This window comes from Mauremys reevesii, linkage group 3, assembly GCF_016161935.1.
Source record: "Mauremys reevesii isolate NIE-2019 linkage group 3, ASM1616193v1, whole genome shotgun sequence".
Classification (NCBI taxonomy): Eukaryota; Metazoa; Chordata; order Testudines; family Geoemydidae; genus Mauremys; species Mauremys reevesii.
In genome coordinates, this window is record NC_052625.1 from 9,992,100 (window position 1) to 10,019,435 (window position 27,336).

Below are 27,336 nucleotides of genomic sequence, written 5' to 3' on the forward strand. Positions count from 1 at the left end.
AGACTGAGGCAATGAGTCTGCCAGGGAAAGCATCCGGAGGAGATGGCAGAGGTATTATCCGCCTCTTACGCTGAGGCAGTACATCTGCCATTAGTCACTTGTGTTTGCAACTCAGAGGTGATTCTAGACCATCAGCTGCTGTGTGACATTCATATTACAGCAGTGATCCAATCAACTTTTACCATCTGCACCTGGCTAGGAGGCTGCAAACCTCTCCTTTTGGATGTGGACCTTGGTGTTATCTGTTTTTGGACCTTGGTGTTATCTGTTCTCGTGATTGGACTGTTGCAGTGCACGCTACACGGGGCTGTACCTTTAAATCATTTGGAGACTGAAGGTGGTGCAGAGCACGGTGGCTCACTTATTCAGTGGGGCATTGTGTGGGGAGTTTCTGACATCAGGATCTGCACTGGCTGCCTGTTGGTCTCTAGGTTGAGTTTATGGTGTTGGATTATGACCATCTGTCAAGTCCTAAATGTCCTAGGACTGGCCCATGTGAGGGACCATCTCTCTCCCCATGCCACAGCTGCCTTCAGCAAGATGCTTGAGCTAGACTCCTCTTGTTATAAAAGAGAAGGGCTGGTTGTCCATGCATTCTCTGTGGGTGGTCAGGAGTCTGGAACTTGCTCCCTCACTCAGTCTGAAGTATCCCAGATCTGGTGACCTGCCAGCCGTGCTGCAAAAGACACCTGTTCAGCAGGGTTTTGGAGTGGGCTGAGGGTGTTTCCTAGATGACGAAGGGGTGGAAAGAATGTTCTGTAACTGGCTGGCTGGGATCCTGTTGAAATGACTACTGTAATGCTGCTGGGATTTTACTGTATTAGTAATTATGTGTTAGGGCACCTAGAGGCTTGGATAGGCATCTTTTTTAATTATTTAAATCTAAATAGATAAATACATTTTAAAATAATCTGTACATAAGAGACCATACTGGATCCTTTGAAGCCACTAACAATTTGTTAAAATAAATGAAAGAGATCCATGTATAAAAGAGAATGTATAAAAGCAAAGAGAATGGGTGTAGGCATATGAGAACTCAGGTGGTGGCACTAAAACATTTGAATTTATATTTAAAGAGCCCCGGCTTCATTTCATTTTTTTTACCCCAGGTCCATGATTTTTACATTTTCCTATGACAAATTCATGAATTTTCCGAGAATATGCTAAACTGATCTCTCAGTATCTACGTCTGAGCCACAGATTTATTCTTACACACCATTTTACTGAATGGGGGCTAGTATTTACTAGATAAAAGCTAGTAAACCAAGGAATCTGAGGGACTTATTTTAAACACTCACTACTTGTTGGAAATCTTTCTACCTCCTTAGTTTTACTCGCTTTAGAAAATGAGCCAATTCACAGTGGTGTGATGGTTTTTGAACAGGTTCCACAAAAATATCTGCTGCTTTGTTTTTCACGCTCATTTCCTTCCTTTTCATTATTGCGTAGCTGAGCAAGAAGAAGAAGCCCATCCAGAATTAAAATTTGGAACTGAACTTTCTGCAGATGACTTGAGTCAAAAAGAAGCTGTTGCCAATAGTGTCAAAAAGGTAGGCTTGCTTCTGACATATATTCATGTTGGAAGATTTTTCCATGGAGATGGCTGGGAAAGACCTTTCATTTTGCGGAAGGATCACACTATGTGTTAGTTATAGGAGAAAATACAGTATGAATCACACAGGGATTTTTCTAGCAGAACTGCTGACACTTAAATTCATGGTGATATAAAATTTAACAAGCCAAAACCTGCTGTGCTTATTCAAGCAAAACTCCTATTGTAGCAAATGGGAGCTATACCTGGGAAATCATTGTGCACAGACTGCAGGATATGGCCAAAAATTGTTAGACACGGCTGCAAACAGTTTCCTGCCTACATAGCAGTACCTGGCTGTGAACTGTGTGTCACAATTTAAGAACCATACTATGGGGTGAATATCAGCTTTGTCGCTCCTGTAATACTCCTGGTGTGGCCTCAGCCCGTTCCTTATCTCAGAGACTTCCTCAGTTATTTTTGTGCCGGGCTCTCTAAACAGTAGGCACCCACTACAACTTGCTGTGCATTTATGAAACAGTGAAATAGATCGGGTAGTAGGAAAATATCCCCAGTTGAAGAGGATAGCACTGGGATCTCAGCAGGTAGAGTGGGCACAAGGGCCTGTTCTTCCACTGGTACTTATCATAGAATATTAGGGTGGGAAGAGACCTCAGGAGGTCATCTAGTCCAACCTCTGGCTCAAAGCAGGACCAACCCCAACTAAATCATCCCAGCCAGGGCTCTGTCAAGCCGGGCCTTAAAAACCTCTAAGAATGGAGATTCCACCACCTTATCATAGTGGTTTGACATTCTGTACTTGGTAAGCGAACATTACTTGGTATAGCACTTGTCCGTAATTAGATACAGTACAGTGGAATTGAAAATTAAGCTATGCTGGCTCCCAGGGCACCAGAGCCTGCTTGCCACTGAGGTATTGTAGCATTCTCCTCTGTCATTGAAGCATTCTAGCCTTCTTCTCTCCTGCATGGCTTGCTGTGGCTCTTGTTTGAGATAGAAATACTGATTGGTGAAGTTCTCCTTGCTGTACAAACTGCCTTTCGCAACCTGTCCCTCAACAGCAGTATCACAAGTCATCAGAGCTGCCTGCTTGCTTTGTCTTTGATTCAGCATCCTTGCTTCTTCAGGACCTTTTACGGAGCTTCCGAATGAACTGCAGATTTTCCTTCTCTGCTGTAGGGCTGTTTTGCTTATTGAACTAGCAGGCCCCCAACTGCCCTGTTGGTTACTCCGAGTGGTCAGCCATCCTCTGCATGAGCCCCACTTTGCTCCCTCATTGATCTATGGCTTGGCAGTAAATTGTGATTCTCTCTGTACATACATTGAGAGCCATGTCACTATTTTCCTGTCTAAGGTTCTCAGTGGTAGCAGCTTATAATTGAAGGAAGAAAGCACAGGGAATCACTCAGTGAATGGAACTCTAGTGGCAAGTAACCTTGCAGTCTCTTGGGGCAGATAGCCGCATTCATCCACATTTGGACATTTACAGCACGTAGCACAGAGCAGCTGCAATCCTTGTATCTTCAGATGCCCTCCAAGTCTGGACACCCTGAATATAGGATGGCAAATGATCTTTCATGTGTGCGCACTCTCTCTCAATCTCTCCCCATGAGCTTTTAGCCATTTCCCGCATGATACTACAACTAGATTTGGACTTAACTGCATGATGTCCTCCTTCCTATTACCATTACTTGAAGCTGTATCGTTCCACCCCTTTTGTATATGAATTTGAAAGATACTGCAAACCTTTGAGAGTCAAATGACAGATGAACCGTATAATCAGTTGGAAGGGGATATACTTTTTGCCAAATGCATTAACCATTTGAGGGTTTTCTTTTATAACTAGGAGTGTTTCATATTGCAGTTTCTTTGGGTAATGTGTATGTATATTTTTTCCTTAGGCTCTGGAAGATTCTGAACAAGAAAACAATAAAAAGGTGACACATAGGATGTTTTGTAGTTTCTATTATATTTCTTTATATATAAACATTTTTATCTACAATACATTCATAATTGTATAACTATTTTACACTCTATTTCTTTGCACCTTGTGGCTCTTTTCTCCTTGTAATGATGGCCAATAGATTGCCGTTCCATCTCCCCCACTCTCCTTATTCACAGGATTTTGGGGGAAATCAGTGGGATAATACTAATGGGGGACAAACAGGGATGCATGACCTGCCCTCACTTAGAAATATCTGATCCCAGTAGAAACTACAACACCCCAATCTCATGTGCCTGGGAACGTGATTCCTTAAAACGGATTGACAGAAATCACGCCAACTTTTTTCCAGCTCCCTTCATCCTGCTCCACTTTATTTATCTCTTTCTCTGTTTTTTCTTTTTCCTCCTTTTTCTTTCCCTTGGGATTTGTGCATTTATCTTCCTCCAAGAATATCTTCTGCTAGTCTCACTCACTCCCTTCCTCCCTCCTCCTACTTGTCTCCTTGCATTTCTTCCTTTCTGTCATTTAAAGCCCTTCCCGACCACTTTGTTTCAGTCTCCTCTGCTTTTTAGGGGGATTCTGCGTCTTTTCTTGAGATGCGGGTCTACAGGGATCCTGATTTTTTTCATCCTTAACTCACTCCAGCACTCTACAAAGGCCACGTGTTGTGGTAACCATTCCTTCAGCTCAGGGGGGATGGCTGTAAGTGGCATCCCATCCTCTTACTCCCAAATCCTACAGTCCTGTTTTAAAAGCCTAGATCCACTGCTGTGGATATTGCAATGAGAGTCAGACCTTTTAGTCTACAGATTATGTGTAAGTGAATATATCAAAGTTAATAATCAGGAGATTGCCTTGGAACATCCTCAACTGGGAGGACTCTTGTGTCATTAGAGTATTGTATGGTTATAGTCCTGGGGCCCTGTTCTCCTGTAGTAGGATACAAACTCTCATTGATTTCCATCCCACTGCATTTTTTCATTTATACACTTTAGGACCAAGATTGTGAAAAGTGATTAGTGATTTTGAGTGGCCAGCTTTGGACACCTTGAAAGGGCCTGATTTTCAGAGGATAGGTGCTCATCATTTGCTGAAAATCAGGCTTCCTTAAAATGTCTCAAATTGGCCTCCCACAAATTGAGACATCCAAAATTACTAGTCAAGACTGAAAAATTATGGCCTACAGACCTAAAGAGGTTTGTTTTAATTTGTAGTCGGCAGACTGGTAAAAATTAACCTGATAACAAAAAATGCATGATGATAAAGTCATATTCTGCACTGCTACAGAATGTCAGAATTAGTGTTTTACGTATCAAGAGCTCAATCTTGGAAGCCCCTCTGCATGTGGAACACTCATTGACTTTCCCATGGACCGCTTGTGGAAGCAGGCCTTGTTAACAATGTTAAAATAAAGTATTGGTTTGGTTATATGGACCATGGAAAATTTAATTTAAGTGTGAACTGCAAACCAGACAATATGGGCTTCACCATGGTCACTCAGCTCTCTCAGGCAATCAGTAACTGGCAGGTGATGCCCTTCCTTGTCAGCCTAATGGGTTGTCTACACTATAGAGACAACCTATGCCAACGGGAGAGGTTCTCCTATTGGTGTAGGTACTCCACCTCTCCGAGAGGTGATAGCTGGGTCGCTGGTAGAATTCTTCCATCAACCTAATGCCGTCTATGCTGGCAGTTAGGTTGGCTTAACTACGTCGCTCAGAGATGTGGATTTTTCACACCCCTGAGCAACATAGTTAATCCAGCCTAATTTTTTCATGTAGAGTGGGCCTCAGTATTTCAAGGCTAGATTGTGCCCTCCAGCTATGGAGTTGCATGAGGCAGTAAGAGGAGAACAAGCTCCACCTTCTTCCCCCTTAGACTCTTCTGTATGGCTGTGTTAGCCCTATCAGACTGTGGCATAAGGTAGTGTCATTCTATTTCTTTCTTTAAATATGTGTCAGCATCATAATTCAGGTCACAAGTGTATGGCATAATATTGGAAAATAGATTTGCTTTTCCTTCTCTTTCCCCTGAAATTAATGATGATCGGTAGTTGGGGTACAGTAGAGTAAGTTACATTGCATCTGTAACAACACTAAAGAATGACAGATGCTCCTTGCTTAAAAATGATTTTGCAATATTTGTAGTTATTCATGGTTTCCTGGTATAATAGAAAAATATTTTGTAACAGAGAAATATTGCGTTCTGAACATGAAAAGCTGTATTACAATGCTGATGTATTTTAAGATAGACTGTGACAGCATGCATGGGGTTAAATTCCCTTCTAGTTTGTTCTTCTTGACACAGTAGGTCACGTGAGAATATTGATAGGCCTAACCAGGGCTACAGATTACAAGAAAAGGTCCCACTCTGGTATTCCTTATAGAGCCTTTATAAAGAGGCTCTTGGGTAGTCAGGGAGAGTGAAGGAAAGTGGTTGGCAGAACAGAATGAGCCAAGAAAATGAACAGGAAGATGCCACTGGATATCAGTATGGGTGATTTTTCTTTTCTTTGTGTAGTGTGACAGAGGCCTCTTCTAGTCTATAAAATATTTTATTTCAACCCATGTTGCTATGTATTTGGGCAGTGTAATCGCATAAGAAATTACTCTTGTTGCAAGTCTCTGCAGATTAGGTATCTCTAAGAAGATTTTGCAACTTTTTCTGTATGCATGGTGGATGTTTATGCACAGGACAGAAAGAAATTTATATCACTGTCTACAGCTAAGCACAGTGCACTGTGCACCCCTGTTTCTCCACAGCTTTGTCAGTTTCATGGAGCGACACTTGTCTGATCAAATTCTGGTCCCCAAATTCCCTTAATTCAATCTTGGTCGTGTCCGCAAAGACTATCAATGGCACTCATTTGAGTTTTGATGATGCCAAAGATCCACTTGATAGCAGCCTCAAAAGTCCCCCCCTCTGACGTAATTGGTATCTGTTTGGTAAGACAGGGCGTTATCTCCCAGCATTGTTCAGTCCCCTTTGACTTTTTTAAAATCAATATCCTGGATTCTAATGTTGTTTTACTAACATCTTATAATTAGGAGTCTGTTCTGCCATCAAACCTCATGCATGATGCCCATTAACATTGAGTGTTCTGCATATATCAATAACAGAATAGACCCTAACTGCGGCATTGAGGTTCCAACTTTTTTGTCTCATTATGTGTCAGTTTTAACTTCTGGAGGTATAGGCATCATTTTTTACATTGTGTTGAAAACTCCAACAAGTGCAAAAAAAAAGTGATTCGTGGATATACTTTTAAATGTGCTTTCAGGGTATAGTAACAGTTGAAGATGAACAAGCATGGATGGCCTCTTACAAATATGTGGGTGCTACAACCAATATACATCCATATTTATCAACAATGATCAACTATGCTCAGCCCGTAAAGTTTCAAGGTTTCCATGTAGCAGAAGGTAACATAAAAGGTTGAATGAAACAACAGTATTTGTCTTCTTACTTCTACTTAGTTTTGTGTAATGATTCTTATATCCAATTTGCTATTTTTATAAACGGTTTAAAATTTTTGTTGTAGTTTAGGAAACTCCATTTGTATGGTATTTACAGAACACTTACCTGGAATATAGAATTAACTTGTTATTCCATTTGTCATCCACAGGGAGGCACTGAATTATTAGGAGTATGTTAAGTTAACATATTGTACCTCATTGCAAAGAATAGATCATGTACTGTAGACCGACGGCTTTTTTCTCTTTCAGTAACGTAGGATAAAAGTGATTGTGAAAAGGTCAACAGTTTGCTTATTGTCATATATATAATACCCTAAAACATGTACCATATTACTTTATAGTATCTAGTTATACCACTATTGCTCTTTACGTAATTGCAGTGTTTTCATAAATATAAAAGCCAAGTTTTGATGGCTCACAAGAATGGTCTTACAGAGAAGAGAATGACAAATAAGAAAACATCCATTAAGATTATTTCAAATGTAATTTGGTTCTGTAAAATGGCAGGTAGTGGAAAACAGAGATTTATGTTACTGCATTGCATAGTATTTATTGCATGGTTTTGTATTTTGCTCCATTTTATACTCAATATTTTAAAATGGATTTTACTTCTTATTGTTCTAGAACGCAATATTCATTACAATATGTCCTCTTTTAATGAATCAGTTGGACTAGGGTATTTGAAGACGCATGCAATTGAATTTGTGAAGTATCCTTCTATTAAAAGTAGTATACCGCATACCAGTTCTGTTTTTGGTTAGCCAGTAGACATCTGTCCTGCATACAAGAATCATTTAGTTCTAATTTTACAATATATTGTCCACACGGGAGCATGGAAAATAGGATACAGCATATAAGAAATAATAATGGTATGAGTAAAGTAAATTATCTTAAGTCTCTATGTTGTTTTTATTTTGTTTTCCTTAACGTGTTACATAGTTATAATAAACGACAAATGAGTCGAATATACCCCAAGGGAGGCCGAGTGGATTCCAGTAATTACATGCCTCAAATTTTCTGGAACGCTGGCTGCCAGATGGTCTCACTGAACTTTCAGACCCCAGGTAGGCAGTGATGTCCAGTGAACTTAAATCCCAGAGAAAGGCTTGGGCAGGAACACTCAAACAGATGCCACAGACTTCCTCCTGGCATTTTTTGAGGAAGCAGACATATGGCTAAACAGTATGATGATGTGTGTGGAATCATGGAAGCATAAGACAAGGAAGAATTGTTTTGAAAAATGCATGGAAGAGAAAATTCAGTCTCCTTTTATTTGCAAAATTAATTAGCAAGACACTTTAGGCTCTCAAATAAATGTAATAGTGATACAATTTTTACTTATAAAATAATCACCCTCTTCACAAAAGCCCTATCTTTGCAACAACCAAATGCACAGCTTCCATAGAGAACATTACATTGGAGGAACACGCCGGATAAGATAGTAAATAATAATAATTACATGTCAGCTATATTTCTAGACCAGTTAGCAATTACTGGCAAATCTCATTGTTAGCACTGGGAAATGGGATAGGACTGCGAGCCACTTTGCCTGGTGACAGGCAGACAGCTTGGGAGTTCACATGGCTCTCTCCTATGCTGAGGGATAGCTGGTTTACCCTTTTGGCGGGGGAAAAACATATAATTATTTGTTTTTGCACTGAATCAAAAAACATATTTGGCTGTACATGCCAGACCAATTCTTCCATTGTCATCTTCTAACTTAAAGGGCTATTGTTCTTATTTTTTCCTCTGGGTGATGTCCTCAGTGCCCCAGAAAGTCCTAATGATCGTACTAATTTTTCCTCTGCGACTCCTCTTCCACAAAGCTCTGCATCACTGCCATTATCGACTTCTAGCTGAGAGAGACGAGAAAGGGCTGCCCTGAGACGTATAAGTGTTGCTTGTAAATCAGTCCGGAAGGGGACACAGTGTGGGGGTAAAGGAAGCAGTGCAAATTTCACCCTTCTCCCTGGGTCTGCACCCATTCCCTCACAGCATTCTCAGCCCTTTGTGTTGTAAATGATTACTGTTGGAAAAAGGCGGCATTGCTCTGTTAAGTGTTCTGTCAGAAGGCCGCGCTAAGAGCCTAGAGGATAGGTGAGGGAATGGAAGTCAGCCCACTAAATAGACTTTGGAAGGCTGATGTGTTAAGCGTGGGTGCTGCCACGTAAGGAAATTGCTAGTATGTGTGTATTCAAAATCCCATACTTTTATGTTGTGGAGGCCATTTCATTTTGTTTCTTATGTGCGTTCTGGGAAGCCCAAACAAGGGTTGAGCTCTGTCTGAAAGCAGAATCCTAAAACTCTGTGTGTGAAAGCAGGCCAGAGTTATCACTAAAAATAGGAGGGAAGTTCTTCATAGGCCAAGTGTGCGACCACGTGAGGAATGTATATGTTAGAGACGTGCTCAAAGTAACATCCATAATCAAAAAAATGAGGGAGTGCAGGCTCAGATGGCTTGGTCATGTAAAGCACAATTCTGACAAATATGTGGGTAAGAATCCAACAGATTAAGACGGAAGACAACTGACGGTGAGGCCGACCCAGCAAGGAAGGATTTCATAAAGGAAGACCTATTATCATGTGATGTGATAAACTATATGGCATTGAACAGAGGACTTTTGAGGAGAGGACTTGTAAGATCCATTTGATGTGATTAACACAAAGAAGATGATCTGTGGATTGGTGCTCTATAAATGAATTGAATAATACTCAGACGTTTCAATAAGCATCTGGGCTGAAAATAGTTCCTGTAGTCTCTATGGCCCTGATCCTGTAAACTGATCCATGCAGGCAGACCCTTGTGCTCTTGCAGAGTCTGAGTGACTTGCAGGATCAGGGCCTAACACTTTTGTAACTATAGTCTATTTTTTTTAATGCACATTAGATATTAGCCTAGTGGATAAAGAAAGACGTTGCCATTGTAAAGAAATCCGAAGTCTTCTAGTTGAGTGCGTAGAAATCACCTTAAGTTAAAGTGGTTATTCTTGGGCAAAAAACTGTACGTCTATTTCCCTTTGTAAAGAAGTTTGCTCTATATCCGCCTTATTCATAGAGACAAATTATTAAATTATTTTTGTCTCTTGACAGATTTAGCAATGCAATTGAATCAGGGAAAATTTGAATATAATGGATCGTGCGGGTGAGTAAAGTTATTTAAACTATTTTCACTATGTATCAGAGCACCATACTATAGTTTTTATAAAACTTTGTCACTTCTAATTATGTGTTACAAATGAAAAATTGTCTGCTAGGTATAGAATAGAAATGAGCAGAATTCCTGGGGTTGATTTATGCTTGCAAAGTAGTGTGGTTAATATACTTTTCAGCCACACTCAATTTTATTAAATGAGATAGAAGAGATTTTGTGTGACAAATTATAAAGGTCACGAAACAAGTTTAGGCTCAAAATTAGGTGAAGGTTTCTAACAATCAGAGGAGTGACTTTCTGGAACAGCCTTTCAAGGAGAACAGTGGGGACAAAAAACCTAACTGGCTTCAAGACTGAGTTTGATAAGTTTATGGAGGGGATGGTATAATGGGACTGCCTATGATGGCATGTGGCCCATTGGCAACTGCCAGTAGCAAAAATCCCCAATGGCTGGAGACGGGACGCTAGACGAGGAGCGCTCTTGAGTTACTACAGAGAATTATTTCTCAGGTCTCTGGCTGTTCTTGCCCACATGCTCTGGGTTTAGTTGATTGCCATATTTGGGGTCGGGAAGGAATTTTCCCCCAGGTCAGATTGGCAGAGACCCTGGTGAGGTTTTCACCTTCCTCTGCAGCCTGGGGCATGGGTCACTTGCAGGTTTAAATTAGAGTAAATGGTGAATTCTCTGTAACTTGAAGTCTTTAACCCATGGTTTGAGGACTTCAGTAACTCAGCCAGGGGTTAACGGTATATTACAGGAGTGGGTGAGGCTCTGTGGTCTGCAACGTGCAGGAGATCAAACTAGGTCAGGGGTGGGCAAACTACGGCCCGTGGGCCACATCCGGCCCGGCCCCTGAGCTTCCGGCCAGGGAGGCTTGCCCCCGGCCCATCCCCTGCAGTTCCCCCTCCCCTGCAGCCTCAGCGTGGCGGCTTGGCTGGCTCCAGGTGGGTGGCGGGGCTCAGGGGCAGATTTACAAGTGAACACAGGACGTCCTGGCACGCCCCCCCCCAAACAACAGGGGGCCCCAGGGCCAGGCACTCGGGCAGCTCAGCACCGGCGCACCCCCCACGGGGGGGAGGGGCTGCACTGCGGAGGCAGGGGAGCAGGTGGGTGGTGGGAGCACAGGGAACTTGGGCAGAGGACTCAGGAGGAGCACTGGGCGGCTGTGCTGACGGCCAAAGAGAAGCGGCACTTTGAAGGAGAAACCGCCACTTCTCTCCAGCTGCGCGGCTGTCTCTGCTCCTCCCGAGTCCTCCTCCCATGTTTGCAGGGCCACATTCTGAAAGGGGCTGGGTGGAAGGGGTTGGATGGCGGGTAGGGTTCCAGGGGGGCGGTTAGGGGCAGGGGGTCCTGGGAAGGGGGGTTGGATAGGGGGTGGGGTCCCGGGGGCTGGTTGGGGGCATGTATCCCTGGAGCGGGTGGTCAGGGGACAAGGAGCAGGAGGGTTGGATGAGTTGGAGGTCCTGAGGAGGGCAGTCAGGGGGTGGAAAGTGGGAGGGGGTGGATAGGGGGCATGGGCTAGGCTGTTTGGGGAGGCACAGCCTTCCCTACCCGGCCCTCCATACCGATTCGCATCCCCAAAAAGTTTGCCCACCCCTGGACTAGCTGATCATGATGGTCCTTTCTGACCTTAAAGTGTATGAAAAGCACATGCAGAGTTAATTAAATTCATCTTCATTTTTATTTATGAATCCTTTTTTAAAAAGGTGGCTCAGAATGCAGAGTCACTGTACAGTTCACAGGAAATCTGAGTTTACTTGTACATGCTGTCTGCTAATGTATATAGTAGATTTCCCCCCCCCCCGATTGTAGTCTTTGGAAAATAAAAGCAAATTAAAAAAAAAAAAAAAAGGGTATGTTGAACTTATGGGCAACTATTGAAACTGATGTAGGGCTGTGTCCAAACAAAAAACAGGAACCATAATTTGTCATGAAAGAGCAGATTGCACAGCAGATACAATGTATCATATTTCTCTGTCTCGCACATAGGTGTTCATTACTCTTATATACAATGTACTTCTGCTTCTGTTTTGATTGACGCTGATCTTCTCAAAAACTATTTTTGTGGTTTCATGAGTAAGGGAGTGACTAGTTAATGTACATGAAGAAGGGGAAAGAGTTTGCTGAATCATAGCAAATACTAAATTAGCTAGGAAACGAGACCAGAATCTATTTAAATTTCCTCTGAATTACTGTGAAAATAAGACAATTGTTTTAGTAATAGGATTCTTGGTACCCACTATTGTAATTGTCACTATAAGATTTATATATTCATTTATCTGGTATCCTGCAAGCATGTTCAGCGGCAGAGAGAATTTGCATATATCAGCCTGTTTATTTGGTGGGTAGTTGTAATTCGTTTGCTGTAGTGCATTTGTTATAGCTACGAAATGTTCAATATCTGTAAAAGTAGATGATTTTTCTGGTGATATCTAATTCTGGATACTAGTGCATCCAGAAAGAAATAGTTTGTATTAACCTAGTGGATGAAGTTTAGAAAAGGTTTTCATCTATAAAATGCGGGTAATAATATCCCCTTTCCCTCACCCATTAACTGTCTTTGTCTATCTGGTTTCTGAGGCAGGGACTGTCTCTTACCATGTGTCTGGGGCTCTGTTTTGTTAGGGATGCTACAAACTTGGTTGAGGCCTCCAGAGACTATCACAATACAAATAATGAATAATAAAAAATTGAAGAAAGCAGCAAGTACTATTGTATTAAAGTAGTGAACAAAAATAAAATGCAAGCATGGGAATGTGTCTGGTGATATCCCAGGAAATGGTCACCAGTTTGTTTTTCCAAAATGGAGCAGTTGTGACCTTCTCAGCAGCAACAAAAAAAGGTGGCGTAGGAGCGGACTGAAATCAGATAAACCCCGCTTGATGCTTCCCTGCTGCTTCTTTCATATTTTTAAAACGTGTCTTACTTTCAAAATAAATTTTCAAACAAAAAATTACCCCTGCATCAGTCATTGGCTTGAACAGCTCTGTCTGCCTCTCTGACATCTAAGATACATAATGGAATATGGGATACACCCTAGAACATTTCTAAAGTAATGTTTCTGTAATACATGGGAGGTTTGATGCAGTATAAATGTTTTATTGGCAGCTGTTTGGGACAGCGCCATTACTCAGGGGTGGCAATGCATGGCCTCTCTGCTCCATTGCCCAACAGCACAATGAAAATGCACTTGCTACGTAGTCCTTTGGAACTATCCAAAGAATACACCTGATTTATGCACCAAACTGTTTGGTGGAAATGTGCTGGTATTATGGAATAAAAAGATGTAACATGTATGATATGTTCTGCTCCCTGTGCCTATGAGTGTATTGTAGATATAGTGGGCTTCCTGATTTCTTCTCTGACCTACACCAGTTTCACACTGGTGTACTCCATTGGCTTCAGTGAGTCACTCCAGAGTTAAATCAGTGTCAGAGCACTGTCAGTCCCACTGATCCTTAATGCAGCCAAACAAGGCTAAAATGCATCCTAAAAATATCCAATAGTTCCCTTTTCACTCCCAATATCTGTTTTAAATGATTACATGGGCTTGTCATTTTCGAAAGCGACACACACTCATTATAAATGTTGTATAGTGCTGAGGAAAATTACTTTCCTTAATAGAAACCAAACTTGATGTCAAAATGGGACAGAGTGAAACTGAGATTCTTTTTGTCCTAATAGCTCCTCCAGCACCTTTTTAATTTTTTCTGATTGCAGTCTAGACCTTGATAACCATTTGTACTAATGATGCTTAGCAGAAACGGTGTTATAGGTAAAATATGAGTGTCTAACAGCTGCTATCTGTGCATAGCTGCTGAATTGGCTGGATGATTCAAGTTGCACACTTTCTTCCATTGTTGGAAGAGAATTCCCTTCATCTCTGACACAGCTGAACTCCAGAAGCACCACCATTCTATTTTAAAATCAGAATCCTCATTTGTTACTCATCAGTGCACAAATGGGTTTCATTGATATGTTGAGCCAGGGTATAGTCCCCAGGGAGGCAGTGTAAGTGGTATTATCACAGTTACATTCACATCACTATAATTAAGGGTCTGTCGTACTAATGTTATCAGTGCTTTTCCTCAAGGGTTTATAATTCAGATGAAGAAATCCACTTCAGGATGTAATTTACTAAATAAATCTTGGCTGGGGTGGGGTCTGATTCTTTAAAAAACAATTTTGAATAAAAACACTTAGTCCGGATCACCTTAGGTTTCGTTTTTTCCTCACAGTTGTATGAATTATAATCAGAATGAGAGCATGTATTTTAAAATACCCTGGGGGATTTCGTTGGTTAAAGCTAGACCATCAATATTACTTATAATAAATAAAGTGGCAATTTAAAGTTCCATACGTAAATACATTTCTTCTTCTTCTCTTTCTTAAAATAAGGTATCTCCTTAAACCAGATTTCATGCGACGACCAGATCGAACATTTGACCCCTTCTCTGAAACGCCAGTAGATGGTGTTATTGCAGCAACATGTTCAGTACAGGTAAAATATAACTGAGACTGCAGTCATCTTAGAGCATCCAAAACCACGTTTAAACACAAGTGGAAACCTAATATGTTTCTTCGGAATTTGTGGGTTTCATCAAATTATTCTATCTAATTCATCTAATTATTGTTATTTGATTGCTGTTTATGACATCTGTGTTTACACGAGTTGAATAGAACAGGATATCATTAGAAATGGTTTGTAATTATCCATTTAAAGTATGTCACTCAATTTTAAATTCCCCGCTATTCTTTGTGGTTTTGAGCAGCCATCTCAAAATAAACTATGAGCTCATTCCTGCAGGTAATTCAGAATCATGTATGTTCCACTGGTTGCTACAGAGTCAGACAATGTTTTGTAATGGAAATTTTTCTGTAGGACATTTTCAATATATATAGAACTTCAGAAATGGCTGCTTTATGGTGTCACTTATGGCTACTCTACAAAAGAAGGTAACGCCAGACTTCAGTAGAATTAGTTGTGGAAAATCACTTATGGAAAAGTAGTGCGGAAGGTGGGGTGTGTGGGAATACAAACACTTTTTTTCCATTCATAGAGCAGCCTCATGTGTGTCCAATTTGAATGTTATAAAAAGGTGAGTTACAGAGGTCCTAACTTTTTGAATTTTTGGGACTCATCTGAGAGACAGTAGAGTCCATAAAACTCCCAGGATAGATTATGAAGCTTACCTAAATCTTCTGTTCCTTCTCTGGATAGAGGTTCTCAGCCTTTGAGTTGCAGTGACTGGCTACTCTCTGCCAGTGCTCTATTAGCTTAGATACCTCAGAATGCTGCTCAAGAAAATGCTCTGATCTCCGTGATGTGAAAATTCCAAACTGCATTCCCAAGCAAAATTTTTGTCACACATTATATCCATTTACCCAAGTTTCACATCAGCAATTATAAGAATAAAGGGCATGTTTTGTGTAGGATTATATCACCTCAGTGGAAACAGTGGGATTTAGCAGAGAGATCCCCAGACGAAGAAGAATCCCATGCACTGCTACAGACTAGGGACCGAATGGTTAGGCAGCAGTTCTGCAGAAAAGGACCTAGGGGTTACAGTGGACGAGAAGCTGGATATGAGTCAACAGGGTGCCCTAGTTGCCAAGAAGGCTAACGGCATTTTGGGCTGTATAAGTAGGGACATTGCCAGCAGATCGAAGGACATGATCATTCCCCTCTATTCGATATTGGTGAGGCCTCATCTGGAGTACTGTGTCCAGTTTTGGGCCCCACACTACAAGAAGGATGTGGAAAAATTGGAAAGAGCCCAGCGGAGGGCAACCAAAATGATTAGGGGGCTGGAGCACATGACTTATGAGGAGAGGCTGAGGAAACTGGGATTATTTAGTCTGCAGAAGAGAAGAATGATGGGGGATTTGATAGCTGCTTTCAACTACCTGAAAGGGGGTGCCAAAGAGGATGGATCTAGACTGTTCTCAGTGGTACCAGATGGCAGAACAAGGAGTAACAGTCTCAAGTTGCAGAGGGGGAGGTTTAGGTTGGATATTAGGAAAAACCTTTTCACTAGGAGGGTGGTGAAGCACAGGAATGGGTTACCTAGGGAGGTGGTGGAATCTCCTTCCTTAGAGGTTTTTAAGGTCAGGCTTGACAAAGCCCTCTCTGGGATGATTTAGTTAGGAATTGGTCCTGCTTTGAGCAGGGGGTTGGACTAGATGACCTCCTGAGGGTCCCTTCCAACCCTGATATTCTATGATTCTATGATCAGGATATATGGATCCTTGTTCCAGTTCTGCTGCCACTTGAGCTCATTGTGTGATGATAGGCAAGTCATGTGAGTGCTCAGTATGTTTCTGTGTCTGTAAAATTGGGATAATAAAGCTTACCCTTCTTTGTAAAGCATATGGGATCTTCAGATGAAAAGTGCTGTATAAACGCAAAATGTTATTGTAAGTGCAAAACTTATGATTTATATTGGTTTATTACTTAGTGGCCCCACTCTGAATCAAGGCCCTATGCACTGAACAAACATACTGGAGGGCACAGTCTCTGCCTTAAAGAATTTACAGTTGTGTTTAAGACAAGACACAACAACTAGATGTAACAAACAATAGTAGGGAAAGGAGGACTAGGGTAACAGGAATAAGAACACATGTTCCCTAAGGTAATTGTGTTCATAATTTGTTGGTTCTGAGTCAGTCTTATAATAGTATCTAGAAACCACAATGGAGATCTGGACTCTGTTGTGCTAGATAGGCTAGGTCTACACTGGGGTGGGGGGGGAGTCGACCTAAGATACACAACTTCAGCTATGCTATTCGTACCTTAGGTTGATTTACCTGGCCGTGAAGATGGCGGTGAATCGACCACTGCCTCTCCCCCATCAACTCCGCTTCCACCTCTCACGCATGGTGGAGTTCCGGAGTCCACGGCGGAGCAATCGGGGATCGATTTTATTGCGTCTACACTAGACGCGATAAATTGATCCCCAACAGATCAATCACTACCCGCTGATCCTGCGGGTAATGTAGACATGCCCATAGTGAAGAGGCAGTCTCTGTCCAAACATTTACAATTTGAGTAGGGAAGACAGAGGGAGGCTGGAGGGGAAATAGAGTCACAGAGAGGTCTCCTACAGCATGTCAGTGCCAAAGCTGGGAATAGAATTCGCGTCTTGACTCCCAGTCCAGTGACCAAGCCACTAGAATTCATTGTCTCTCAATTCAGTCATTTCAAGTTGTCTGTAATTAAAGAATGTAAGACCAGATACTTCATTGCACATCAGAAAAGAGCAGGTCAAAAGTTTGGTCTGTGCAATTTTAAATATGTTTCATTTTTGCTTTCAATCCTTGACAGTACAGAATAACAACATATGCTGTGCTGGCAAATAAAAGCTTATGTTAGTGAAACAAAACTTTGTCACAGGAAAATGGCCTTCTGCAGCCAGATAAATATAGACTTAGAATAAATTTGCAGCAAATGCAAGATATTTGTATGCAGAGAGAGAGAGAGAGAGAGAGGAATTCTGTAAAAGGCTTCCATTACACTAGTTTTTTTGTAAGTATCCTGCATTGCACAGATATGCACATTTAGTGAGTACCATGAAGAAGTGGCTAGTATAATGCACTGAAACTAAAATAGAGCAATAACAACCAGACATACATTTAGAAAGTTTTCCCTAATATCTAACCTAAATCTCTCTTGCTGCAGATTAAATCCCTTATTTTTTGTCCAGTCTTCAGTTGATCGCTGTTCTCTTTATAACAGACCTTAATATATTTGAAGACAGTTATCCGGTCTCCCCTCAGTCTTTTTTCTCAAGACTAAGCATGCCCAGTTATTTTAACCTTTCCTCAAAGGTCAGGTTGTCTAAACCTTTTATCATTTTATTTGCATTCCTCTGGACACTCTCCAATTTGTTCATATCTTCCTTAAAGTGCGGCACCCAGAATTGGACACAGTACTTAGTTGAGGCCTCTCTAGTGCTGAGTCGAGTGGGGCAATTACCTGTTAATATACTCCAGAATATTAGCCCTTTTTTGCAACTATATCACATTGCTGACTCTCATTCAATTTGTGATCCACTGTTGCCCCTAGATCCTTTTCACCAGTGCCTACCTCCTTATTCCTCATTTTGTAGTTATGCATTTGATTTTTTTCCTAAGTGTAGTACTGTCCACTTATCTTTATTGAATTTCATCTTGCTGATTTCAGACCAATTCTCCAAGTTTTGAAGGTCATTTTGAGTTCTAATGCTGTCCTCCAAAATGCTAGCAACTCCTCCCAGCGCGGTGTCATCTACAAATTTTATAAGCATACTATTATTCTGTTATCCAAGTCATTAATAAAAATATTGACTAGTACCAGACACAGGACTGAGCCCTGCAAAACCCCAATAGCTACGTTCCCCCATTTTTTTTACAGCAAACCATTGATAACTACTCTTTGAATATGGTTTTTCAACTATTTGTGTATCCACCTTATGGGAATTTCATCTAGACCACATTCCCCTAATTAGCTTATGAGAATGTCATATGGGTCTATGTCAAAAGCCTTATTAAAAACAATATATATCATGTCTATTGCTTCCCTCCATCCACTAGGCCAGTAACCTGGTCAGAAAAGGAAATTAAATTGGTTTGGCATGACTTGTTCTTGTCAAATCCATGTTGACTATTATTTAACACCGTATTGTCTTCTGGGTGCTTACACATGGTTAATTTAGTAATTTGTCCCAGTTAGGCTGACTGATCTATAATTCCCAAGGTTCTCTTTGATCTCCTTTTTAAAGATAGTTATTACGTTTGCCCTTTTCTAGTCCTCCTAGTCTCACTCATCTTCTAGGAATTCTAGATTATTTCTGAGATTATTTCAGCCAGTTCCTTAAGTACCCTAAGGTGCATTTCATTATGCCCTGCTGATTTGAATGCATCTATCTTATCTAAATATTTTTTAATCTGATCTTTCCCTGTTCTGGCATATATACCTTCTCCTTCGTTGTTAATATTAATTGTGTTTAATATCTGGTCACAATTTAACCTTTTAGTGAAGACTGAAGCAAAATAAGCATTAAACACCTCAGCCTTCTTGATATTATCTGTTGTTAGCTCTCATTCCCTTTTAAGTAGAGGACTAAGCTTTCCTTTGTCTTTCTCTTGCCCCTAATGTACTTCTAGAACCATTTCTTATTGCCTTGCTAGGTGTAACTCTTTTTGTGCCTTAGCCTGTCTGATTTTGTCTCTGCATGCTTATGCTATTCCATTGTACTCATCCTTAACCATTTATCTGTGTTCCATTTTGATTTCCAGGTCATTAAAGAGCTCCTGATGGAGCCATTTTAGCCTCCTACTATTCTTCCTATATTTCCTTTGCATTGGGATAGTTTGCTATTTCATCTTTAATATTGTCTCTTTGAGAAACTGTCAGCTCTCCTGGACTCCTTTTTCCCTTAGATTTTCTTCTCATGGGACCTTATCTACCAGGTCTCTGAGTTTGCTAAAGTCTGCTTTTTTGAAATCCAGCTTTTTTTGAAATTACACTATTAAATGACTATGATTGCTCTGTATAATGAACGTATGTGAATACTGTTATTTGATAAAGAATACAAGTGACATTGTTTCCGCTCACCATAAAGTACTGTATGTTTTATATTGTTACTTTCTTTAGATCAGAGGAGTGTATTTAATTCCTTTTCTTCTTTTTCAGGTAATATCTGGTCAGTTCTTATCAGATAAAAAAATTGGTACATATGTAGAAGTGGATATGTACGGGTTACCTACGGACACTATACGTAAAGAATTTCGAACCCGCATGGTGATGAACAATGGCCTGAACCCTGTTTACAATGAAGAATCATTTGTATTTCGAAAGGTAGGATTTTTTGACTGTACACTTGGGTGTTTTGAAGCCTGCTCTTGCAAACCTTTTTCCCATGTGAGTATTCTTTACTTGCATGAGCAATCCTCTTTGCCTCACTATGACTTCTCACATGAATAAGGGTCACTCCCATGAACAAGGATTTGCAGGATTGGACCTTAAATTTGTAGGACTCGTGTTTACCACAGTAAACCTGTAAACCATTAAGGCTGAATTAAACTTTCAACAGGTTGGTTTTTTTTTTTAATGGATAACCTCTAGTTGTCACATGATTTTTTTTTTTGTCTGTTTGGCTTTTCCCTCTTTTTTGTTTCCTCCTCCTTCTTGGAGGAACCCACGTCCTTCGTGGCAATGCCTGTGTTCCAGGTATGCAGTCTGCTCAGAATGAGCTCCAGCTGGTGGACACCAACATTCCTTGGAGATGTCTTCTTCCCTGCCCTGACAGTGGCTGCTATCTTGCACTGTTCCTTCAGCCAAGAGGGCAGGTGAGATGCTGCATCCAAAGCTAAGGTCAATGTCATTACATGGAAAAAATGGAAGGGTGCTGTGTTCCTCACACAGGTGGCCAGCTCCCTTCTCCTGTAGACCATGTGTATCGTGTACTTAAAAAACAAAAATAAACCACCACCACCTTTTTCCTGGTACTGTATGGTGGACTCACAGAGGGAGATCAGTCGTCATCTTAAATGTTCAGTTTTTATCTCAGTCTGATTTTTTTTTTTTTGGTCAACTGGAGTTTCATCCAAAATACATGTGTTAACAGAGCTGTCTTTGATAATGTGTGTTTTTCTTTCACCTGTTCTGTTGTCCTTCAGAATTTTTACTGTTTTTCTTTCATGACAGGTTTTGCCTGGTGGTCATACTGTTTTTATATGTATATTGTGTAACACAGATAATCTGCTTTCAGTGTAGCAAATGTAGGGGACTCAGATCTCCTGGGAGGTGACTTGTCCTAATGCTGTGCTGCTGGGACCCTAGTTCAGGAACGCATCCCTATTCAGTACATGTTTAATGGTGTCCTGAACAAGGATGAACTTAAGAATGTGCTCACGTGCTTTCCTGCATAGGGGCCTCGGAAATGGGCAAGAGGAAATGCTTTAAGTTCACCGTGGGCAGTCCCAGACGGGCATCCTTGCCCTGGGCTGGTAAACAAATGACCTGCATCTGCTGCTCTGTGGGTTCTTCCCACTCAGAGGACACATGCTTGTACAATAAACTATGATTTGCCACACCAATCCCATAGTAAGTCATTTGTCACAACTTGAAAGTATAATATGAGAAAACAACCAAGGGGCATTTGTTCCTTGGTACCGTCCCATGATCATGGAGGAGGAGTTAAAATTAACGACAGGCTAGGGGCTTGAATTTCTACCACCAGTGATGAGCAGGGAGAGCAGTGATATAGTACAGCCCATCACATAACGAATGGTGTGCTGGCCTGTGCCATGTAAAGGGAAGATTTTACCCATGCTGTTTAAGTGGCCCTAGTCGGGTCAGCATGGGGTGTTGGGCTCCTCCCATGATGGCATTAACCCTACACAAATGCTAGCAGGTAATGTGTGAATTCTGTTTGGTTGTTCTGTTTGATATTAAAGCTTCTGCCATTCTAACCGAAGCTTGTGTTGTCATTCTGTTGTGAGGGGTTGATGCTTGTGATACGGTGTGTCAGGATGCTTACCTCTGGTCAGTCAGACAGTACTTCACAGGGCCAGTTAACTGTGGTGTCTGTGAATAGTTCAGACATGCAGAGTTCAAAAAGCTGTTTGTTTCTATGCTCTTTACTTAAGGCTTAAACTGAAGGCGGCGGGTCCAAGGGAGGAAAAATCTGTTTTATTTTCTTCCCTGAGTGACAGTCTCAGGCATCAGCAAATAGAGCCAGGTGGAGAGAGAAAGGAAAGTGGTAATGTCTCAGTGTCATTTTAATTAGGATTGATTCCTTTCCCCTCTCTGTCTCTTACCCACTCCCGCTGTCAGGGCCCTTTTTGGCCTGCAGTCCAGGCAGCTGGGAATGAAAGATTGCTGGCCTGCCCCATACAGACATTCCTGGTGCAGGGAATCCTCTCTCCTCCCGTCCTATCCCTGCTCACCCTCCTGAGGAAGCAGGCGGAACAGGGGTCAGGCTAACCCTTTTGGATTCAGGTGGGAGCGAAAGGAGTTTCTGCTGTTGCTTTTGTTGGTCAGGATGGGAACTGTCAGCTTCAGGTACCCTTTGCTTCAGTGTGACTGCTCACATGAATAAGGGTCACTCCTAGGAATAGCTTCAGAGACCTATTGTCCAGCAAACGCTACCTCTTCTCTCTGCACGAACCCTCGCACCCAAACCTGCTAAGAGTGTTCCCCACCAGCACCAGGCCTCCCATTGTGTATTTCCCTCCTTCAGTTGCCTTATAATGTACATGTGTCACCCTCTTCCCCACCAGACCTCTCCAGCTGAGTTCACATCACCTCTCCCCCACCCCACAGAATCCCCCTCCTACAGACAGTGTGTAACATCCTATTCTTGCTCTCTCGCCACTCTTATTCTATTATTGATGTCCTTTCCGAGTACCACCCCCCGTCATTGCCTTTCCCCTCACCCCAGCACTACCCGTCTGCCTTCGACTACCAGTTTGTGTCTCTGCTACTCCTGCGTGGTATTTCCCTGCCCACTTTCAGGGGTCACTGGCCTCCAGCTATGAAAAATAAATAAGCAAAATATTTAATTATTTTGATTACAAACTGGAGAATTCTTCCAAGAGCAATTTCTGTGCTCCAAAAAACTAACACCAAGAATGCGGGAGAGTGAGAAACTAAACTTTTCCAGTAATGTCTCAGTGTCTGAAAGTGTACAGCTTGCATCCAGCAAAGAGTGATAGTATTGTCTTACAGAGATAAGTAGGCTGTTCTTCTGACTTAATGGAAATGGACATCCACTAGGTTGTGATATCTCTGAATGCTTTCAAGTGTGGTTGGGGAAGTTGGGGAATTTGCAACATTGTGAGAGTTAGTGAATGTCTTTATTTTATGGGTTCTCAGGTTATTCTACCTGATCTCGCTGTTCTGAGAATAGCAGTGTATGATGACAACAACAGGCTGATCGGTCAGAGGATCCTGCCCCTTGATGGCCTTCAGGCAGGCTACAGACACATTTCCCTTCGAAATGAAGGCAACAAACCACTATCACTGCCCACAGTTTTCTGCAACATTGTGCTCAAAACATATGTGCCTGATGGTTTTGGAGGTAAGAAGAAACACATATTACAGCTTCATGAATCTTGGGTTTTAGTATGCAAGGAATATAAGTGCATTGTGCAATAGAAAATAAGTGATTCCTGGAGCACTGGAAAAATGTTATATCTGCTAATCTGTAGGAAAATTTCTTATATCTGGTTAAGATACCTTTACTTTTGTCTCAAATGCCTTAGTGTTAACAATGAAGAGTGTAGCCTTTCAAAATCAAGATAGTGATTTATATTAGTTTGGAAAGAAACAAAGCTAGAATTTACCTGAATTTGTTCAATTTGCCAGTACTTAATCTCTTTAGAAAGAACTCATTGGATATATTAATTGGAGTAATTGTCTAAGTTAAAACATATATTGTAGTTTCATAATCTAGGAGGCAAACAAGATGCTGTAGGTTTTTTTAAAAAGAGTACTTTAATATTCTTCTAAATACCCCTGCTCTGAAAAGTGGACATGCAAGATGCCGAATTTTCAAGTGTTTATAAAGTTTGCAATTACAAGTGATTTTCTACCGCCCAGTTCTGCATACTTCACACCACTCTTTAAATTAAATCTTAGCCATCACTTATTAGTGACAGTTAGGGTTGCCAGTGTTGATTGGGTGTGTTCCTAGAGATTTCATTACATGACATAATCTTTAATTAAAGATTAATCTTTAATTCCTGGAGACTCCAGGCCAATCCTGGAAGGCTGGCAACCCTACTGCCAGTGTTAAAGTTGCCACCCTTATTATCTTCAGTGCCCTGAGATAGCACTTTCTGCCTGATCTCTGAAAAAACGCACTAGTTACTTTTCTCTTTACAAGACGAACTTTTATCTCTTCAAGATAAGTATTATCGTAGATAGGTCTCTGACCCTGCTCCTACAATGGTGCTGTATCAGTGTCTTCGCTTGAATAAAAAATACCAGCATAACTTTATTGAAACCACTTTTTAAAAGCACTCACAGAAGTCTGAGTAGAGGCCTAGGTCTAATAGCAGTAAACACCCAGAACTGCCAGCAAAGTTACGCCACCATTACTGTACTACCAGTGATGCAGATTAGATAAAAAAATCCAAGTGCAGCAGAGTAACAGAAGAGCCTGATGTAGTCCTTCAATTTATATGTATTTTAGTTGCCCTGGGTCTTAGTATTTTTAAACTGCAGGTATGTGTACTAGAAGTTTTCCACCTTCATTAAGCGTTTGTTGCAGAGAATTTTTTTTTTTCAGGTGGGATGAAATTTGCTCTCGTGCAAAGGGCTAGTTCACGGCCCATGTACTGCCTGTGTCTCACTTAAGACCTCAAATTAGGGCTCACATTGGATTTTAAGTGGTCCATAGGCCTTGTTCTGTCCCTCTGAACTTCACCCTCAAAGAGATTTTTGGGAAACCCTGTTGGAAAAAATATTTTTTGCTCTTTGTAAAACTAATTCAAAATGTAAAGGTCGCTGGGTTTTGTACAAAATAGTTACTGCAACTTTAATGTGGATTGGATTTTCAGTAGTAAAAAGTAGAGAAAGAGAGTGCACAAAATTGTTAAAGGACTAATTTTACCAAATATCATTAAAACCATATATACATCATTTGCTAGTATTTACAGCCAGGCTTTAAGAAGAAAACTTAGGCCCTTGGTTTTATGGGACAACTCTCATGCCTAAAGTTAAGCATATTGTGACAGACCCAGGCCAGTGGGGTACAGGAGTCTGGTCCTATTAGTATCCAGGAAGTGGGCGGGCGAAGCCCGCCCACTACTAAAGGACCTCCCCCCAGCCTAAGGAGAGGATCCACAGGTCCGGGACACTAAGTAAGTACGTGGGACAACTAATGAAAAAAAACAGGAGCGGGAGTGAGGTCACAGGGCTAAACGAAGGGAACCAGATGGGGACACCGAGCAGAGAACCCCGGACAACGCCCACTGCTCCTCGAAGGCGTCAAGGGAGCCAGTGGACGCCGCCCAGAGGAACTCCGCCCGGATGCGTGACCGGACGGAGGAGCGGAAATAGGCCCCACAGTCGCAGGAAATCCCATCGGCCAACCTCCTCTCCCTGGTTTTATAGATGGCCAGTTTGGCCAGGACTAAGAGGAGGTTGACAAGGAGATCCCGGGACTTCGTGGGGCCACGGATAGGGAGTGCATAGACAAACAGGTGAGGGGAAAAGTGCAACCAAAAACGCAATAGGAGATCCAAGAGGAGCCGGAACAGGGGCTGCAACCTGGCGCACTCTAAATAAACATGCGCCAGGGTCTCCTTCACGCCGCAAAAGGGGCAGGTGTTGGGGACAGGGGTAAACCGCGCCAAGTACACGCCCGTGCTCACGGCCCCGTGAAGGAGCCGCCAACTGACATCCCCGGCGGGCCTCGGGACTAGGGCAGAATACAGGCTGGCCCACCGGGGCTCCTCACCCTCGAGAGGTGGCAGGAGGTCCCGCCATTTCGTATCGGGGCGGGACGCGAGGGTGAGGTAGTGAAGCGTGTGGAGCACGAGCGTGTACAGATGTTTCCTTGGCGCGGTCTGGAACAAAACCGGCTGCAGATCGGGCAGCCGGCTGGCAGTGAAAGGGCGAGGGGGGTGAGCGGGGCCACGGGGCAGGGGCCCGATAAAAAGATCCACAGGGCCCGGGGTGGAAGGTGGGCGGGGCGTGCCCTCTCGCAGGACCCGGTTGAGGTAAACCCGAGCAGCGGGCAGTAAAGCGGCCTTCACCTCCTGAAATGCGCGCGGGTGTGGCTGGAGAGCCCCATGCGCTGAGCGGCGTCTGGGGATCCAGCCAGTCTCCCCGGTCGTAGTCCAGGAGGTCTCCGACCCTGGTGACTCCTGCCAAGACCAGCCTCTGGCGCACCGCGGGGGACTCCGCCACCTTCACACGGAGCGGGGGGTTGTGTAGCAGGGGCTCCGCGAGAGATCGACCCCACGGTGGCCGCCACGGACCTGGTCGTTGAAAAGAGCTTCCAGGTCGGAGGAGGTCTTGGTAGAAGACCGGCAGCCCAGAGAGGTCTCGCGGAAGACCTCTCGGATGGAGAGAAACGAGCTGCCGGTCGCTCGGAAGCGGCGGAGGAAGGTGTGTGCCAATACGCTCCACGCCGGACTACCCACACTGTATAGGAGCCTCTGCAGGGCCTGGAGGCGGAAGACGTGAACCTGAGTGCGCAGGCACTTCAGGCCCTGCCCCCCCTCCTCCAGGGGCAGGTGGAGGACCCCTGCAGAGACCCAGTGCGTTCCTGGCCAGAAGAACTCCAGAACCGCCGTCCGGAGGTTGGCCAGGAAATCGGGGCCGGGACCAGGGTGTTGAGCCGGTACCAGAGCATGGACAGGACTAATTGATTCAGCACCAGCGCCCTCCCGAAGAGAGGCACCGGAGTAGTCCTGTCCATTTCCGGAGCCGCGCCCTCACCCCGCCCTCTAAACCATGCCAGTTCTCCGGCGGAGACGGATGCGTGGCAGAAAGGTAAACGCCGAGATAGAGCAGCGGACCCGCGCTCCACCGGATGGCCTGAAGCGCGGGTGGGAGGGAGCTCGCCTGCCACCCGTCCCCTACCACCAGGCCAGAGCTCTTGACCCAGTTGACCCGGGCGGAGGAGGCCGCGAATAAATGGCCTGGCAAGCCTCCACCGCGCCAAGTCGCCCGGGTCCTGGACCACGAGGAGCACATCGTCGGCGTGCGCCGACAGGACCAGCCGCAGCTCCGGCTCCCGAGCACCAACCCCGTCAACCTCCGGCGGAGGAGACAGAGGAAGGGCTCGATCGCCAGAGCGTACAGCTGACCGAGAGGACACCCCTGCCGTACTCCTCGCCCGAAGCTGACCGGCTCGGTCAGGGTCCAGTTGAGCCTGACCAGACACTCCGCGAGCGTACAGCACCTGGAAAACCCACAAACTGGGGTCCGAAGCCTAACGCTTGCAGAGTGCCCAGGAGATACCCGTGATCCACCCTGTCGAGCGCCTTCTCTGATCCAGGGACAGGAGGCGAACGACAGACCATCCCTACACCCTAATTCCAAAAGGTCCCGGACCAGATACAAGTTATCAAAGATCGTGCGGCCCGGGACGGTGTAGGTCTGGTCTGGGTGGACCACGTCCGCCAGCACGGACCCTAGCCGAATCGAAATGGCCTTCGCACTGATTTTATAGTCCGTGCTGAGGCGAGATGGGGCGCCAATTCCGTAATCGC

At 43.2% G+C, this 27,336-nt stretch overlaps 1 protein-coding gene across 2 annotated transcripts in view; it reads left to right on the plus strand.

Moving 5' to 3' along the window:
* PLCB4 (phospholipase C beta 4) overlaps window positions 1-27,336 on the plus strand; it is a 407,328-nt gene that overhangs the window by 319,185 nt on the left and 60,807 nt on the right. The window contains exons 22-30 of one of the 2 annotated variants that reach the window (XM_039530679.1): window positions 1,450-1,550; window positions 3,454-3,489; window positions 6,778-6,919; window positions 7,598-7,682; window positions 7,913-8,037; window positions 10,064-10,115; window positions 14,524-14,626; window positions 19,799-19,963; window positions 22,985-23,189. In XM_039530679.1, the coding sequence (XP_039386613.1) occupies window positions 1,450-1,550; window positions 3,454-3,489; window positions 6,778-6,919; window positions 7,598-7,682; window positions 7,913-8,037; window positions 10,064-10,115; window positions 14,524-14,626; window positions 19,799-19,963; window positions 22,985-23,189 (1,014 nt within the window). Of the gene's footprint in view, window positions 1-1,449; window positions 1,551-3,453; window positions 3,490-6,777; window positions 6,932-7,597; window positions 7,683-7,912; window positions 8,038-10,063; window positions 10,116-14,523; window positions 14,627-19,798; window positions 19,964-22,984; window positions 23,190-27,336 lie in introns of both variants that reach the window. The other variant, XM_039530678.1, reaches the window with a different exon arrangement.